At 42.5% G+C, this 18,492-nt stretch overlaps 1 protein-coding gene across 7 annotated transcripts in view; it reads right to left on the bottom strand.

Annotated features, from left to right (window-relative positions):
* Positions 1-18,492, bottom strand: part of DAAM2 (dishevelled associated activator of morphogenesis 2) — a 215,156-nt gene that overhangs the window by 20,792 nt on the left and 175,872 nt on the right. For all 7 annotated transcript variants that reach the window (XM_071576849.1, XM_071576831.1, XM_071576823.1 and 4 more), the window contains 5 exons: positions 13,155-13,239; positions 4,490-4,596; positions 3,691-3,779; positions 2,744-2,912; positions 923-1,030 (listed from right to left, as the gene is read on the bottom strand). In XM_071576849.1, coding sequence (XP_071432950.1) covers positions 923-1,030; positions 2,744-2,912; positions 3,691-3,779; positions 4,490-4,596; positions 13,155-13,239 — 558 coding nt within the window. The remainder of the gene's footprint in view (positions 1-922; positions 1,031-2,743; positions 2,913-3,690; positions 3,780-4,489; positions 4,597-13,154; positions 13,240-18,492) is intronic.

Below are 18,492 nucleotides of genomic sequence, written 5' to 3'. Positions count from 1 at the left end.
AAACATTGTTTTTTCCATCTGCACTTCTACCATATGGTAGTCCAGGCTAGCTAATACTGTAACTGAGCATATAACTGTACTGATAACATCAGTAAATGCTTCCCCAGACACAAGTAATACACTGAATTTCTGCTCATCACATACAAACAAGAGTTTCTTTTTTGTAGGACTTGTAAGCAAAAAAGAGAGTTTAATTTCCAGATAACCAGCTAGTACCTATTGTGAGTCAGCAGGCAACTCTTCCAAGTATTTGGTGAGTAGTAGCTTGCATGTCAAAAACACCACTAAAGCTTTAATAAATACCTTCACATGTGAAAATACATTTATTTCTCACTTGTCTTTCATTGGTTGGACTAGTTCCTTACACAAAGAATCATGGCTGGAAAAATAATATGCAAAGGTATTTTTTGAGCAGTGTTATGGGAAAAAAAAAAAGCTAGTATATTGGGGTATGGCTTCTGTACTAATTTTTCACAAATACCTCTAGAAATGGAAAAAAATATCACTGAAATTTTTGAAGAAAGTATGATGCTTTCCTCATTTATGTGCAAGACTGATTTGTGCAGAAGTCTGTACAATGTTGTCAAAAAAGGCTTACTGTAGCCTCTGTGCCTAATTGACTGCCTTGGAAACAAACCTGCAATTACCCAGAAAAAAATAGCATGACTGAGATGAACAATCATAGAATATGGTAAGTGAATTACAAACAACAGCCAGTCTAGTTACAATGTGTGATTCAGAAACAAAGTAGATACAGGCATATCTGAGTAAAGCTATCAGTTTAGTTATCTACAACAAAGACATTTCAACTGTAAGGCTGGCCTTGAGTTTATGAGACAGAAATGAAAAATTCTGATAATTAAGCGAACAGAAATCACTGGGAAAATCTGTCTCTGGGAACAAGCAATAGCATTGGACTTACTTGACTTTTGCTGCTTCTGGAAGATGCTGCAACTCAGACTGAATATCAAGGATATCTGGATAATTCTTTTCAAAGATCATAATTAAGTAGTGCAACAGTGTAATGTTCCTAAGGGGAAAAAAAAAGAAGGGAGAAATGAGAAGGAAGATAGCCATGAGAAGGAAAGAATGGTGGGAGGATTGTGACAAACCAGTGAAAAAGTAGGAAATGTGCTTGACTGAACAAAACAAACACTATATCAGCAATTAGGAGCTCTCTTACTGAAAGTATAACAGACTAAAATAAATTAGTCCTTTATGAACTATTCTTCCTAAAACCTTAAGCAATATATTGTATCTTAATTTATTCTAGAAGCATAAGCATGCTTTCATCCAACTGGTAGATGGTGTAACAGAAAAGAAAATTGCATAACAAAGTATAGTGTTAGTCCCTGATACTTCAGAGAATAAACAACTAATAGTACTAAACTGGCACTAACTTGTAAGGGAGAAGCAAGCTGTACTCAGGCAATGTGGGAAAAAAATCTAAGAGTTAAGTATGAAAAGGGAAAGGTTGCTGAAGACTGAAGAAGCTGCAAAGAAATCTCCTGCAGTAGTGAAACAGCTTAGCTTATGCATGAATAGTTGTCAGGCTCACTACTACAAAAGCAGCAGCAGCTCAAGTAGGAGCAGATAGAATGAGGGATGCAGGAGAAGGTTTAAGAAAATTTGTAAAGTAAATGATGAATTTTGCATGGACAGAGAACAGCCAGCCATAACAGCTACTTGAGGTGGGTGTTATGTGATTAACTGACAGGGAAGAAAGCAGATGGCCACTGCTTCACACAGACTGGAGCCTAGGAGCTGGGAACTGGTGAGAGAACAGAACCTGCACAGAATGTTTAATATATGAAAAAAATCAAGCCAAGCTACAATAAGGAAGAAAAAAAGTTAAACATTAGCTATACAAGTGTTAGCCATGGAATACGGAAAGGATGTTGTAGTCAAAACAGAACTCTGTAAGTTCAAATTCTATTATATAGGGATGAATTTCCTGTATTTTTTACTGCCATTATTCATTCTGTCACAGCCTGAAGTCATTTTACCCAAACTACAGTCAAGGAAGAACCAGTATAAGAGATCCCCAAGGAAAACTGTAGTGTTGCTAGTGTCCAAAAGTCATATTCTCTCCCCATTCACAGCTGGATTAATTTCCAGAACCAGTACAGGAATATGGGACAAAATATGGAGTAGCACTATGAAGACCAGCAGTACATGTCCATAAACAGTAAGCTCCACCTTCCCAAACCAGATGTTTTCTTTATCTGCTCTAAATACAACTAGGATCAATCTCTCTGAGATATGCCTTGTGGTTCCATTACTGGTGCAGGTAAAGAGACAGTTTATGACAGTCCTGCATCAGAAACATGCAATGTTTCATGGAAGACAAAACTGTGCTCAGAGTTTATTGTGTTTTCTTTTTTGCAAAACTATGGCCATAAAACTTTGGTATAAAGGGCAAATTCCATAGAAATCCTCCTTCTCCCCAAACTTATTTCAGTTATTTGTGAAATACTGCATTTTGTCATCTTTGCATAGTGTTGCAGAAACACAATCCAACAAAAGATGTGGATTACCCAGAGAAACAGTAGAATTTGAGTGCCGTGTTAATAGCCATTCTTAATTGCTGTAGAATCTTTTAGAGTGAAAAGCATTACTTAAGTTCCAAATAAGACATTATTTTCAGTTGTCTACAGAGCTAAAACCAAACAAAACCCCATTTTCATTACTAGGATGAGAGATGTAGCACAGTAACAGATGCATTTATGGCCTTCTACCCTACCTGTCTATGCTGGATTTGGTGTCTGCAATTTTGTTCAGGCTGGAGACTTTGAAGCCATAAGCACTTCCTCTTTGGCCCTTGTTCATATAATTCCCAAAGGCCAGAACTACCTCCAGGAGTTGCCTCAAACGCTTGCTTCGGATGAGCTCTTTGGATGCCAGAAGAATGGCTTGAAAAGAGAGAAAAGAGTAGAACAGGTTATTTCTCAGCGGATGTTTAACGTGCTTGAGCCTGTAATTTGAAGTACTCTGAAATGCCCATTTGATTATTGCACAACAAATGCTGCAAAACTATCTGTGTACATATGGTCCTTCCTGCTCTCTCACACACACAGAATCAGGACAACTATAAGGAAAATACATCTAGCTCCTCTGAATATAGGATCAAGCTTGTTCTCCTGGATCTCACACTCTAAAAACATAGCCAATGAGAACAGGGGGAAGACTTGAGCTCATCTGGAAGCATGGAGTATAATACACTCACCTCTTCTCTGCAATAACCATGGATGTGATACAGAAGCCACATACCTCTCCTCCTTTTAAGTTACATATTCGCAGAATATCAGTGTTCTGAGGCATCTATTCTAAGTGCCCTTTTGAGAGGGAAGGTGCAAGGACTTGAGAGTGAGAAGGGAAGGCTGACCTGCATGGAACGGCCATGAAAGTTTTTGGCAGCTCAGCACTGCCTGATAGCACACTGTCACATCTGTCAGGTCATATTTACGGTGTAACAATCATGAAACTGACTTTATTAAGTCAATGAGTGCAAGAAGAGTGTCAGAGAGAATTAATTTTTCAGGATATGACATGCCTTGGGTCACTGGCTCTACAACCATAGCACACATGTAACAGCATCTCTTTTGAAGAAACAGCATCTCTTTTGAAGATAAGCCTCTCTTGACCTTACCTGCCCCTTTACCCAAAATTTGGCAAAAGCTTTAACCATACCTTCCACTTTTGGTTTTGCTTCTGCCAGTCTCTCTGGAAACTTCTTCTTAAAGAATAATGCCTGCAGCCGTTGCTGATAGTGGTCAATCCTGCATGAAGGGCAGAGGAAAGCCAACACTGAACTGGAACTCTTGAAGCTCAGGGCTGGTATGCTGCCCACATAATCTAATAGTTGCATGTTCAGCCCAATGAGGCCTAGCCATGGGATTACAGACATAGTTCAAACATATATATAACTATATAACCAACCCTGTTATGAAAATGGAGGACCCCAAGTCATGTTTTGGTTTTAGCTGAAAAAGAGGAGCTGACAGAATTCCCATTACTCTCAAAATATGAGTCATGGGAGATGCCAGCTGCACCTCAATTAGCAGAACAGGATGTTAATTCTCATCAGGGGTGTAGCAAAACTGGAACAACAAAGAGGTTCAGAAAATGATGAGACAGAATAGTTGAATGAAAAAAGGGATCTGTATGAAATCCTAAACCCCTGGCTACACTACCTCTAATACTTGAATCTGAATTCCTTTGTGTGAACAAGTTTAGGCAGAGGAGGTAATTTCTGCTTGCCGTCAGAGTACTGGTCCTTATGCAGAGAGTGCTTATCATCAGTAAAAAGGTTTGTGTCATGAATGGAAATATTTGTAACGTTTGTTGGCTTTTGGCAAGTGCAGGGTGTCATGCTGGCCCACAATGTCTTGCACATTTTCCCCCAGTGCCAGATAATCCATTTTCAGTAACAATTACAGCTGTTTCCAAGAAGTTCTGCGTGAACTTTCCCATAATGTATCAAACAGACCTGCTCATCTCAAAGAGGAAACGATCCGCACGGGCCATGCGCTCAATTTCGTGTTTATGCTCCTCCAGCAGGTCAGTATCACTCTTTTCAGGAACAAACTTCAGTAGCTGCAGTGAGAGACACAACCAAACACTGAGATGCAAGATCCAAGGAAATGAGAGGGGGACAGAGAGGCACAAACAAATCCTGATGGAGAGAGAAGGCTGTTGCCGCCATGCGCTAGTGAGGACTGCACACACCAATGTGATGTAAAGCAAATCCCAAGTTTATTCAAAACCACAGGTATTTATCACCTTAACTGACCCCGCCCCAGGTACGGATGTCCGCTTCCATAGGTCAAGGCTGGAAACATGTCCTTTTAAGGTGAAAACGAAACCTGTAAGGTGGTCACTCAGATCCACCTGAATTAGAGGCTGCAACATCTCCCCCTTTTCTTTCAAAGAACAAGGTGAAAATACAAACAACATAACACAGAACTAACACAACAACTTGCTATAAATTACAATCAGTGCAAAACAAGAAAACTTTTCTCACGTGAGACTTTATGGTCCTTCTGTGTGGTCGTCACCACACTGACCATGGTAAACAGAACAACAATTTTAATAAATAGTGTCTGAGTGCAGTGATCTCAAGGGTTAGCTTCAGTCCAGCTGAGCTAATTCCCTATGCCACTTCACAAGAGCAATTCTCAGTTTTACGCGGCCGTCGTAGACTGAGAAAAGCCTTGAGATTCAGTCACTTCAGGCACTTTGTGAACTTTTTTTGAACAGTGAAATTAACCTTTGGTCAGAAGTTAGACCTTTTCTTAACCAGTCACAGATTCATGTGTCAGCATTGCCCGTCAAGTGAGCTGTGGATCCCGTGCCATCTGCAGGGCCAACAGGCATGTTGTTCCCTGCAGATTTGGCTGGGCCTTTTCGGATCCAGGGCTTTACCCATTTTGCTGGTATCCACTCACTGCCTTGATCTGAAGATACACAAGCGTATCCACGGCCCCACGTTATCAGCTGAAATGGACCTTTCCATATGTTCAAGGCAGGTTGATACACTGCAACTTGAACATCTGAGGCTGAGAAATTGCGCAAATTTTCTGAGAAATGTGAAAAAATTGGGGGATCATTAGTCTCCCTTGGGTTTAACCAATTTAGAACATAACAAGCTTTCATCAGTACATTTTGTGGGCTACGCATCTCCATTTCCCCCTCTCTTTTTAAAACTGACACCATGCGTTTTAAATCTTGGTGGTGGCGTTCAATGATTGCTTGTCCGCCAGAGTTATGGGGGATGCCAGTGACATGATTAATCTGCCACTGATTAAAAAAGGTGACACATATTTTGCCTTTATATGCTGGAGCATTATCTGTTTTGATAATGTCAGGCTTACCCAATGCAGCAAAAGCACTGAGCCAATGTTTGATGCATGCTTTGGCAGCAGTGGAGACGTCAGCAGTGGCCCACATGGCCTTAGAGCAAGTGTCAACTGATACATGAACGTACCTTAAATGTCCAAAAGATACAATTTCAGTGACATCAGTTTGCCAAATTTTCCGAGCTTCTAACCCTCGTGGGTTAACTCCTCCAGACTGAATGGGTGCTATTTTGGCACAGTCAGGGCAGGAAGCAATAATAGCCCTGGCTTGTGATCGTGACAAAGAAAATTCATTTTGTATGGCTTTAGCTGATTGGTGGAAAAAGGAATGTGACCGGGTAGCTTGTTCAAAAGGAGTTAGTGTTGTGACTGCAGCAGCAGAAACAGCTTGATCAATGAATGCATTACCTTGAACAAGTATGCCTTCCCCATCCGAGTGACTGCGTATGTGAGTACACCAGAAGGGGTGCTGACGATGTTCAACTAAATTCCACAATGTGATGAACAAGGATTGCAGTTTTGAATTTGAAACGTACCCTAATAAGGAACGGGAAATTCTAGTAACAATTCCTACTACATACAGAGAATCAATAACAAGGTTAACAGGCTGATAAGAGAAATGCTGAAATACCAAAATTACAGCTTTTAGCTCTAAATGTTGCACAGACTCGTGTGCTTGCTCAATCACTAAGTCCCACTGACCATTTTTCTGTGTGGCATAGCCATATTTACCTGTTTTACTGCTGGCATCTGTAAACAATGTAATAGCTCCAGGAATGGGGTCCCACACTCGCAGAAGTCGCTCTTCAATTATTAGGGAGGTGTCAAAAAGAGGACACTTTGGATAATGGTTATCTATGGTGACACCATTCACTGCAAGCGCAAAAGTTACAGATTGCAGTGACCATTCTGCAACCAGATCAAGAGATTTTAATGGTAATACAATTTTGTCTGGTTCTCGTCCCGAGATGGTCCTCAACCTTTTGCGAGCCTTTATTAGCATAGAGCCAATAACTTCAAATCTAGGGTTAATGGTATTTCTTAACCGGGCAGAGCAAAAAACCCATTCCAGAACTTGTAGTTCTTTTGATGTTTGAGCTATTAGTACAGCCACTTCTATCTGTTTGTTGTAAACAAATAGACAAATAGGCAACAGTGGGTCATAGCGATATGCCATGGTAGAACTAATTTTGCGCTCAATTTTAGCAATGGTTTGTTTTACCTCTGGCGTTTCTGTTCTTGGTTCAGTGGGGTCTGTTGTATTCTGTAGCAAGGAGAATAATGGTGCCAAGTCCTCATTTGTGATGCCGCAATAGGTACGGAGCCACTGAAGGTCTCCAACCAGCTTTTGCACAGATTGGACATTAGTGATTTTGGAGTTTAGCTGCAATTTTTGCGGCCGAACTCGGGTCTCAGTAATCACCATACCCAAATAGTTCCAAGGAGCGCATCTTTGAATTTTTTCAGGTGCTACAATGAGGCCATATTCTTTTAGATCATTAACCAAAGTTTGCTCCTTTTCCTCAGATAATGGCTGAGGACTTGCGATCATTATATCATCCATGAAGTGGTACACAATACAATCCAAATTATTTTGTCTCCAAGATTTCAGTGCAATATCAACAAACCATTGGCAAATCGTAGGGGAATTTTTCATGCCCTGAGGTAATACTACCCAATGATAACGTTTTGCTGGTGCCTCCCTGTTAATTGTTGGCACTGAGAAGGCAAATTTTTCATAATCATCTGGATGTAAAGGAATTGTGAAGAAACAATCCCTTAGATCCAAAACCAGCAAATACCATTCCTTGGGCAGCATAACAGGGGATGGCATTCCAGGTTGAAGTGCTCCCATGGACTCCATGCGGTCATTGACGGCCCTCAGATCTTGGAGCAGCCGCCATTTGCCTGATTTCTTTTGAATTGTGAAGATAGGAGTGTTCCAGGGACTGGTGGAGGGCTCAATATGCCCAGCATCTAATTGTTCTTGGACCAGGACCTTTAAGTGGTGCAGCTTCTCTTCAGGGAGCGGCCACTGGGGGACCCAGATAGGGCTTTCATCTTTCCATTTTAATTTTAATAAAGGGCGAGAGCTGCTTTCAGTGGCCGCTACCCAAAATTTGTAGTCAGCTGCATTCCCCATTGTGAAAGCGCATCCCTTCCCAAAAGACATAGGGAGGTTTGCAGTACATATGGACGTACCACAGCCCTGTTTCCTTCACCATCAACTATTGTAACAAATGCAGAACTAATTTTGGCAACTGACTGACCACCAATTCCTGCTACAGTTGAATCAGTTAACTCTAATGGCCACTGTATAGGCCAATTTTCTAAAGGTAAGATAGTAACATCAGAACCTGTGTCAATCATCATATTAACATTAGATAACATGATACCTCTTGGGCCGGTTATTGTGACAACTCTACACGGCCTTTCTGCTGACACCTGTTGTACAAACATAACATTAGGAACATCTGTAGAATCCACATTTCCCATCCTGTTCCCAAACTGTTCTGCACCTGCAGTGCAGGGAACGAAAGGAATCAACTGAGCGATCTTGCTCCCTTTGGGAATAGTAACAGGAGGGGCAAAAACCTTTATCAGGATGTCAATCACTCCATTGTAGTCAACATCTATACACTTAGGCAACACAAATATGCCCATACGAGAAGCTGAGCATTGTCCTATTAATAATGCAGCTAGACCATCACCTAAGGGACCCTTGTGGTCACTGGGAATGGCATGAACCACGTCATCAGTTATTGTGATTGCACTGGTGGTTGCCAAGTCGAGGCTGGCATGGCTTGTGGTTGTGGTTGCCATGTGGGGGAGGCAGCCTGGCTCGGGATTCCATGGGGTATTTGAGTGGCCGCGCCCCATGGCCCGCGGCCCTTCCAGTTTCCCGAAGGCTCAGGCCCACTCCCCGTATTTTCCAGAGGAGTGCCATCCTTTCTAAATTTAGAATAACAATCCTGTGCCCTGTGACCAAGCCTGTCACAACGAATACATTTTCCGGTAAAGCTTTGAGTTCTGCTATATTTTGATTGTGCTGGACAACATTTTGTTGTATGTCCCCTTTTTCCACAATTAAAGCAACCTCCAGGGTCCTTTTCCCCTTTTTTTCGGGTGGATTGTTTGCTAAGGGCTGTGGCTAGGGCAGAGGCATGTAGCTTTGCTTTTTCCTCCTCTTCTACCCAGGGCAACCTGGCACAGGCTTCAATTAACTGTACCAAAGTAGCTGTAGCTGGTAGAGAGGCTATGAGCTGTTTGCATTGAGGATTGGCATTATTAATTACCAGATCTTTTAATAATACTGGTTTCATTTCAGAGGTAAGATTTGGAGCCACATCTAGGGCTTCTTTTACTTTATCTACAAGTTCCATAAATGTTTGTCCAGGTTTCTGCATTATTTGCATATAGGGTAGAGAAGGTTTTCCCTTCTTAGGCAGATTAGAGAATGCGGTCAAAGCAGCATTCTTTGACTGTTGCAAAATACGCATATGTATTGCAGCTTGTGTTTGTGGGTCTTCATAAGCTCCTGATCCCATTAGCTGGTCTAAAGATGCTAATCTTAAGGGATGTCCAGTTTCTAAGTGTATATTTTTTGCCTGTTCCTCCGTTAACTGCTCTTTCCATTTTTGTAAAAATAACATATAAGCAGTAGGAGGTAGGATAAACTCCATTAAAGCCTTCGTGTCTGCTGGGACTAGGTTATTGTATTTTATGAAGGCTGTGATTTGGTTTTTTACCAAGGCATTGTCATAGCCATATTGAAGGACTATATTGTGTATTTTTTGTGCAATTTTCCAATCAAGTGGCTCCCATTTTAAGCCTTGTGTAGTGTTAATCACAGGCGCAGAAACCAGGGGTTGCAGGGAAGGTGAGGGTGTACCTACTTCTGCAGCTATGGATACTAACTCTTTGTACCTTTGCTGGGTATTAAATGTGAGGTCGCGAGGTAGCTCTGTTACATCGCGGTCCCCGGCTTCCCCCACCCTGTTCCAAATAGAGGCTTTTTTCTGCGCCGTTGTTGAAGACTGCAGGTGCCAGTTTTCTGGCGCGGGGATGGTCCCTTCCAGCGCTGGAGAACTTGGGTCTTGCGCGCCCGGCGCCGTGGGCGCTGTGGGCGGCGCACGGTGGATGGGACGCGCTTCGCTGGCTCCGCTCCACTGGGGTGGGGCCCCTCCCCTCTCCCTGACGTAGTCGAACCACGCAGGGGGTGGTGGGGATGGCGCGGGACCCGGTCCGCCCCAGGTGAGGGCGAATTCGGAGCCGACCCCGGCCCCTGCAGGCTGCGGAGGACCCACACCTGGCGCATGCGCCGTGATTGGCAGGCAGTGGGGAGGGGGGTCGGGCGGTCCTGGCGCCTCGTTGCTGAATGCGCGCGCAGCCTCTTTGTTTGGCTCAGCCGCGTGGTGACTTTTCGCGGGCTTTGCGAGCACGTGGTCTCCTTGTTTACCCGGCCACGCGGTTTCCAGCCCCGCTGAAATGTCTCCCGCAGCCGCCTCTTGCCGCAACGGAGCGACTCCGGCGTGCCCTCGGGGCGGCGGGGAGCGTAGCGGCGGGGCGACCCCAGCCCCGAGGTACCCGCTGGGCATTGGCGGCGGCGGCGGCGCCGAAGGTGGATGGACAGGGGGAAAGCTGGCGTCCCTCATCTCTCTCTCGTCTGAGGGCATCCCCCATAACTCCTTCTCGGAGTTAAGATTTAAATCAAAGTCACTCACGGTTTGGTTTCCTGCAGCGTGTCTCGTGGGGTTCCAAGGTTGCTGCTGAGGTCCGGCCGCTTCTACAGCGGCAGCCGGTGGTCTCATTCGCTGTGCACAGGCTGTTTCTTGGTAGTTGCAAGGCGGTGCAAAGACGACTTCTTGGCTTTTTGCGGTGACGAACGGCGTGGAAAAGCTTTGATCCCATGGTTGCTGTGGTCTTGCCGGGTTTTCCGGAGCGGGAGCGGGCGGTGCCGCGTCTGGGTACCGCGGCGGTTGTCCGACGGACGGCACGGGCGGCACGGGTGGAGAGGGGTACCGCGGCAGCATTTCTGCGAGCGGCGGTGCCCACGGCGGTGCAGAAGGATGTTCAGGGGAAAAATCGCCTTGCAAAAGCTGACTGTTTTCCGTCCTCTCCGGTAGATCGAGGTTTTTACGGGCTCGTTCTACTGCTAACAGCATTTTCTTTACAGCTGCATATGACGGAATGAGCGGCAAAAATTCTTCGGGTGCAGTTTGCGCTGAATTCCACAAATCTGCCCCAATTTTTTCCCATAATTCTATGGAAAGCATGGAATTGGCATCTGTTAAGTGCCCTTGCCTGAAGCACCATTCCAAAATATTTTGTAATGCCTGTCTTTCAATGTCCGTTTTTGTTACACGAGCTAGTTTCTCAAATTTATCAAGCAATAAGTTCGTTTTAGTCGAGTTGGAATTTCCCATGTTTCTTTAACTCACCGGTTCGAAGATCGTGGTTCCTTCAGTCCACGTTCTTTCAGCAGCTCTCAGGGCCACTACACAAAACTCCCAAGTTTAAGGGAGACAGAAGCTCTCAGGGGCTTCTCCACAAAGCACCCAAAAAAACTGGGGCATAGCAGCTCTCAGGGGCTACTTCTTAAGGCTCTAGGCAGGCCTGCAGGTGGGTTTCATGTTCTGAGACACGTTGGGGTCCACCATTTGTTGCCGCCATGCGCTAGTGAGGACTGCACACACCAATGTGATGTAAAGCAAATCCCAAGTTTATTCAAAACCACAGGTATTTATCACCTTAACTGACCCCGCCCCAGGTACGGATGTCCGCTTCCATAGGTCAAGGCTGGAAACATGTCCTTTTAAGGTGAAAACGAAACCTGTAAGGTGGTCACTCAGATCCACCTGAATTAGAGGCTGCAACAGAAGGCCCTCAGATTTCTCTGCTACCATGGGGAAGCATTACATTGTCTCAGCTGTGTGACTGTAACTTCAAAAAAGTGCAGCTGTGTCTACACAACTGACCTTTTCTAAACCTTTGCTTGCTGTTCTGTCTTTATCCTGCACTGACCCCATTAAGATTAACTTTTAATTCTATGGGGAATTTCCCATTTCAAAACCCTAAAGGCCAAGTGCTACTGTAACTTACCCAAGGGGAAGTACAGAGATAACTTGATTCCCACAGCATTACTTGGAGTTTAGATTGATGCAAACAAAAGCAGGATGTGTCCCACACACTGTGAAGTACCCGTCATGTGTATTGTAGAGTACACACAAAGCCTCATCTATCTCTCTCTTGGGTACGCCCTACACTGCTGAAACAATAAACAATAACCAAGCAACTGGATATGCCTCTGACACTGGCTGCTATTCATATGCTGACCTTAAAAGCTCATACTTTGACAGATTTTTGACATATCTGGATGTAACTTTGCTTTAGTATGGTTATAAATACTGCCATGCACACAGGCCTCAGCACACACCCACAAAAACTGCTCCCAAGGCATACCAAGCACTTTGCTTTTTAATATTTTACTCCATTCTGCAAAAATGTGATAATCAAAGGTGTGGAGCATTAGGAGCTCAGTTACTTCTGGAGCAGCCATAAGCATTCAGATAACATGACAAATAGGCTAAAACTTACAAAAAGGAAAAGCTTTTTGTACAGGATTAAATACTCTGACTGCACAGAAAGAAGAAATCATATTGGTTAGCCAGTTTATAATTACAAAGTTTTTGACATTATTATTAAGGAACTCAATAATCTTTGCATCTTTGGTCAAAGCATCATCTGTCACCATCTGCAAATGGCGGAAATAGGGCAATGGTTGTTTAACTATGGGGGCTTTTTTCCTCACAAGTTACATAGTCAACCAAGTTCTGTAAGTCCCTGATTCCTTTTCTAACCATTCCAGTTTGAATGTAAGATCCCTTCTAGTCACGGCTGTAACCACTGACCTACATGGCTTGGGTCCTGGCATTTCCCAATAGAAAAGGGAGATGAAAAAAAAAGAAATGGGAAAAAGAAGAACAAAAAAATGGAAAAAAAATATGGGAAAAGAGAGCACATGAAAACAAACCTCAAACTAACTGTAATCATTCATATTTTGCATCAAGAAGAGAAAACTTATGAAATAAGTCTGATACAAATACAGTTACATGACAGGTATACCTGACAACACTGAAAAATACTTCTCTCATGCTCCCACATGCAGCTCCACTGACATGACAGGGCCAAGTTCAGATCTCCAGACATACCAGCACAGCCAATATATATATCTACTTGAAAAAAAGACAATGAAAGACTTAAAAATAAGTTGTATCTGACTGCAATCTTTCTCACCTGCTCAAGCATATCTTTTGCTAGGTCTTCTTGTTCATCCATCTTCAAGATTGCTTGTCTGATTTCTTCATTAGACAGCTTCAGCCTTTCAAAAGTATCAACATTGTATCATTAGTTCAAAGCTTAAGTGACACTGACAATTCAGAAAGTAGGAATCCTGAAATGCTGCTCTAAACCGGCATGAAACAGCCTTGCCAAGCTCTACTGTGAAGTTGCTATTCTAGACTATTTCTTCATCAGTAGATGAATAAATCAGTCTTAAAGACAGAGATTTTATAGATCACAGATTTTTATCCTCTTCAGCCAATCAAACACACATCAAAAATCAGACGGTGACTAAGAACAATCCTCGTAGATCAAAAGTGCTTCCAGCTTCCCCCATACAGGACACCTCCCTCATCAAGTTTTTTTGCTGTAATTCCTGTAACATGATTTATGACCGTGAGCCCATGCAACAGTCCAACTTCTGAATATTAAAGCATCTCACAGCGTAACAAATAATGGGATTGAACATTCCCTTACTGGGAAGAGAGTTTCTCATAACAAGACTGGTTGTGCTAGGTAAGTTCACGTTGTCAGCAGTGACAGCTGACAAAGGAATAGACAGCATGTACATATCCATGTTTCATATCCAATATGAAACAAGCTCTGAAAACAAGAGTTTATTAAAGTTATCTAAGGTACTAAAACTACACTTTCCTTCCCACCTACTCCTGTCCATCTATTTGCAATGAGTAGGGGTCATCAGGTACAACTAAACACAGACTCAATTAAAAAAAAAGTCTCGAGGTCTCCACTTGAAATTCAGGGCAGACTAGGAGGAGTCAAAATTTGTGATCACTGAGAAGTTGCATGATGGATTCATGAAATGATCATGGTGGTTCTCAGAGCAGATGTCAACAAAGAAATGTGCAAGTGAGAAATTCTACCCCACCAGTTCCAAGCCATGACACTCTCATCAGTCATTTCAGGAGAGGAGAGGTCAAAATGAACCATAAAAGAAAGGCTGGTCCCAACAAAATCTCAATTTTGGGACCGAAACAGGACAGTGTGCAAAAAAACATTTGAGCAGTCAAGGCTACAGTTTCCATGGACCTTTTACAATCAACATAATTAATTAACAGCAGAAAGAGAAAATGCAAGTATAAATAAGAGACAGGCTGACATATGAGGAAAAATGTTTTTGTCTTCAATGGTAAGAAATTCTATGTTGAAAATTCACATTGCCATTGACATTTGGATAGAATCATATTTTTGGAACTAGGTAAAAGCAGAAGAAAAAGCTTTATTTTTACAACAGGAAATATTACTAAATCTGAAAAACTTAAAACATTTTAAGATTGCCCAATATAACGAACAGCTGGAAACTAAAATATGAATCAACAGACATTTGAAAGCTTGTATGTATTACAACTCTGAACTAATTGCTTTTATTCTGTTTCTAGCTGGTCATCATGTTTTCTTTTGATAAGGATGGCAAACTGATACCAGCTAAGCAAGATAAAGTACTGAACTTCCAGAAAAGCTACATAATTGGGCCATGCTTGGATGAGATATAAAAAGTTTCACAATGAAAAGGTTGGAAAATTTTTAGTTCAGGTCATCAGTTTGACTCCAGATCAAAGCAACAAACTTCGTGGGCTTCTACATAAAGCTCTACGGCCTCAATCAGAAAATGGGTTACTTTGGGCTTTAATAATGAACTGAAAAGTCCATGGTTGTGTGACCCTGAACTGATTGAACACTGGTTGAACACTAGATGAGGGCTGAAATTGGTGGCTGTGGGCCTGGTTCCTAGCAGGCACATATACACATGCCCAAACAATTGGTGCCTGCAGTTTTTAAAGTGTTACATTTCACTGGTTATTCGTCCCTTTAGAGAGCACCTTTGCATTTTTCAGAATCTGGAGTCTGAAGATAAGTGTGTCTTGTAACCAAGGCACACAGTCTGTGAGAAAGAATGTGATAAACTAGCTTACTAACACCAGGGTGGAGGGGTATTTTGTTGCTACTTTCACTGAGGTTAAAAAGATTGAGCGTGGGTTTCATGTTTTTTTCCATGCAAACAACTTGAGCAATTACTGCAGTGATCACAGTGCAAGTACCTCTTGTGTGTGTTTGGGGATGCAGTAAACAGGACCAAACAAGCAGGTTTGAAGGACATCAACATAATGATGTTGTGCATATTATTGCTGTTCTTGCTGCTCTGTTCAGGAGCTTGAGGACTTCAGACTCCAAGCTTCTCTGTTTGCTGCCATTCATCAGCATTACATACACTTGAAAACATCTTCCGTTCAAAAATAATTGAGAGCCCCAAGGACAGGCAGTTATACAAACACACTTGGACGATTCTGTGCCCTGTCATCAGCAGAAAACCATATGACTTGAATGGTTTAGCCCACAGTAGAGAGAAGCAAAAACTTGCCAGTCCCCTGCCAAGAAGCAGTTTAACTTGGGCACTTAGAGGACTGTAGCAGGGTCATGGTGCCTGCAGGTGTGCATCCCAGATAACTACCAATTTAATTACAAGTATGGAAGAATTTACAGCAAAACAATCTTACTCTTCCAAAATGGGTTTGTTCTTCTTCTGGGACAGGATGCATTTCAAGGGCACAAAACATGGATCTTCCCACCAAAAAAACTGGCTGAATAACTGGCCAAAGAACTGTTAATCAAGTGATTCTTCTTGTATTTTCAAAACACATGCCCAGCCATGCAGCAGATCTTAAAGATGGCCAGCAGTAATGTGAAACAGATGTTCTGCTTTTAAACAGAAACAGGTGAACTGATTAAAGAAGAACCTAAAGCAGATGCATAAAATATTTCCATTTAAAACTGGATAGAGGCATCCCTCAGAGCCTAAAACTCATACGAGACAGACAGCAAATTAAATTGGGATTATGGCCCAAAAATTTACACTACAGAAATTACATTTTGGTATCTATTGGAAAGTTTGCAAAGACTTTCCTAAAAGCTTTTCAGGTCCAGGCACTCTTCCTCCAGCTCCTGGAGGTAACTCAATTCGGAACAGTGTACAATTCAAGCCATATTCCCCCTGCCTTACATTTCTCTAAATTATGTATCCTGGGATCACGATTCAGGAAGTAAATGTGACCAGAACAAAACTCAGTGCTCCCTTCCTCAGCTGCAGCACATTTATTCATAGCATAGATACTGTTTTGGGTGGGTTTTTTTTTTGTTTTTTTGTTTGTTTTTTTTTAATAATAGCAGCCTGACATCGGTCAGACGAGGAAGAGAAAGCATCTTTACTGAGAATACTCCCTCCTTCTTCCCTCACCCATGCATCTGGTGGCAGCATATGGAAGTCCAGCTGCTTGAGTCATCTTCAAGCAATGTTAAAGCTCAACAAGTACCAAATAACTTCTGATATGGTACTTAGCCTGCCTCCCTCTATCCCCTCTGGCTTCATAAATAATCTCTATTGACTCTGCAGTGTAATTCATCATTAATCTCCCCAGGACACCTCGACTGATTTAACACCAGCTTCACTTGCAGACATGAAGTGGTTTATTGTTTCGTTCTCTAGGAGAACGCCAGCAGCCTGACTCAGAACATGCCTGGGAGACATGCTGCAGTTTTACATCAACTTACAGACATCCACTGCTTGCTCATTTTTCCTCCTTAAATATACCCATTGATTTAACTCACAGTAACCTTCCCCCTTCCTTTCTCCCTCACATGAATCAAAGAAGAATATTTGTCACTCATTAAACATCTGCCCCTCAGAGGAAAAAGCGAGTTACTTCATGGGCTTGTTCCTTGGATCTTGCTTAGCTTTTGAGAAAGAAGCCATGCTTGACCACTAACAGAGAACCTCGAGTTTTTTTGCAACTGTGTTAAGCTCCCACACCACAAGGAGCTTAACTCTTCAGAGTTCCACTGTACTCTTACCTTGGAGAAGGGCACTAATTATCATGTATCAAGGTCATTTTATAGCTCCTACTGCCCTACAGTGTTTCCAAAAATACCAGCAATAGTAGCTGTGACAGTGAGAGGCACTGATTGAGACTTAGCTACACTACATCCTAAGGCCAGTTTTTATAAGTCACCCACATCTTTTTGCTGACTGCAGAATTCTCCATCTCCACAAGTCATTTTACACAGACTACTAGTTAATTCATTCCCAAACTTTCTGACTGAGACCTAAGCCTTCTCTGACTCCTGAGATCTCCCAAGGCTCTACACAACTGCCAAGCTGCAGTCTGTTCAGTATTTACGGTTTAGAAGTACTCATTGTCACTATCCCATAAAGGCCTTCTCTCAGAAGCAGCCTTCAGGAGTCAGGCTGGTCTAACTGCACATTCAGTCAGAAGACAGAAAGATGCAGCCACTCTTTCCACATCATCTTATCTCAGTTGACAACTCATCTTAACCATGAAGACAAACAGTGCTTTAAATTTTGGGGGACAACAGCTGTGACTTTTAACCAGAAACATATTACACCATTGCATCAACACATTGGGAAAAAAAATCCACTATTGCCTTTTCAGCACTTCCTGTGAAAATATTCTGGCAAGTGCATAAAGACACAGGGTTTTCTTTTCTTGTCCTCCTTCAGCAAAAGTTCACAAGTGACCAAACCACTTTGCATCCAAATACTTTCAATTTCCTTCCAAGAAGGATCTGGGAAGGGCCATCTTTCTAAGCCAAGAGGAGCAAAGCAGAGCCAACCTTGGGAATTCCCAAATTACAGTGAGATATTGATGAGGCAGTGGTTCATCTTTTATCACAAACCTACCTCTTGGCTTCTAGTTGTGACCTGAGACAGGATGGTATTGACTAACACATTCAGTTTGCTGTGGAGTATCATATTCAGAGTAGCAGGTAAGGCCATTTATTGTGGACCTTAACTTAAAACCTGAAAATCTCTCCAGGAACCCAGGAGACACTGTTTATTGCCCAGTGCTTTTCAAGACAGCACACTGAACTGCTGAGTCTGATTAGCTGTTTCTGTATCAAGATATGATCTGGAGCCCAGAATATTACACTACTTCAAATCTACCTTAAAATAAGGGTGAACACTGTACTGCCACATGGTAGAAAGGCACACAGGGACTGGGGCCAGTGCAGAGGCAGTACATGGAGACTGATGCTGGCTGAATAACTTGTCTTTTTAATGTCTGAACTGAAAGGGTTTAAAAGCACTGAGGAGCTACAGCGATGTGAGAAAAATAGTTGATCTCTTTAGTATTCTCTTTGGAAATTGTGTCCAAGATTCTTTTCTCCTCCCTTACTGATGTTTGAATGTAAAATCATGAAAGCCACAAACATTTGGTAAAGCTGCCTGCTAGTATCTATCTACTGTCATATTCATATT

The sequence above is a fragment of the Pithys albifrons genome, chromosome 2 (assembly GCF_047495875.1).
Source record: "Pithys albifrons albifrons isolate INPA30051 chromosome 2, PitAlb_v1, whole genome shotgun sequence".
NCBI lineage: Eukaryota > Metazoa > Chordata > Aves > Passeriformes > Thamnophilidae > Pithys > Pithys albifrons.
Note: the sequence above shows the minus strand (reverse complement) of the source record. Positions and strands in the feature narration are given on the sequence as shown.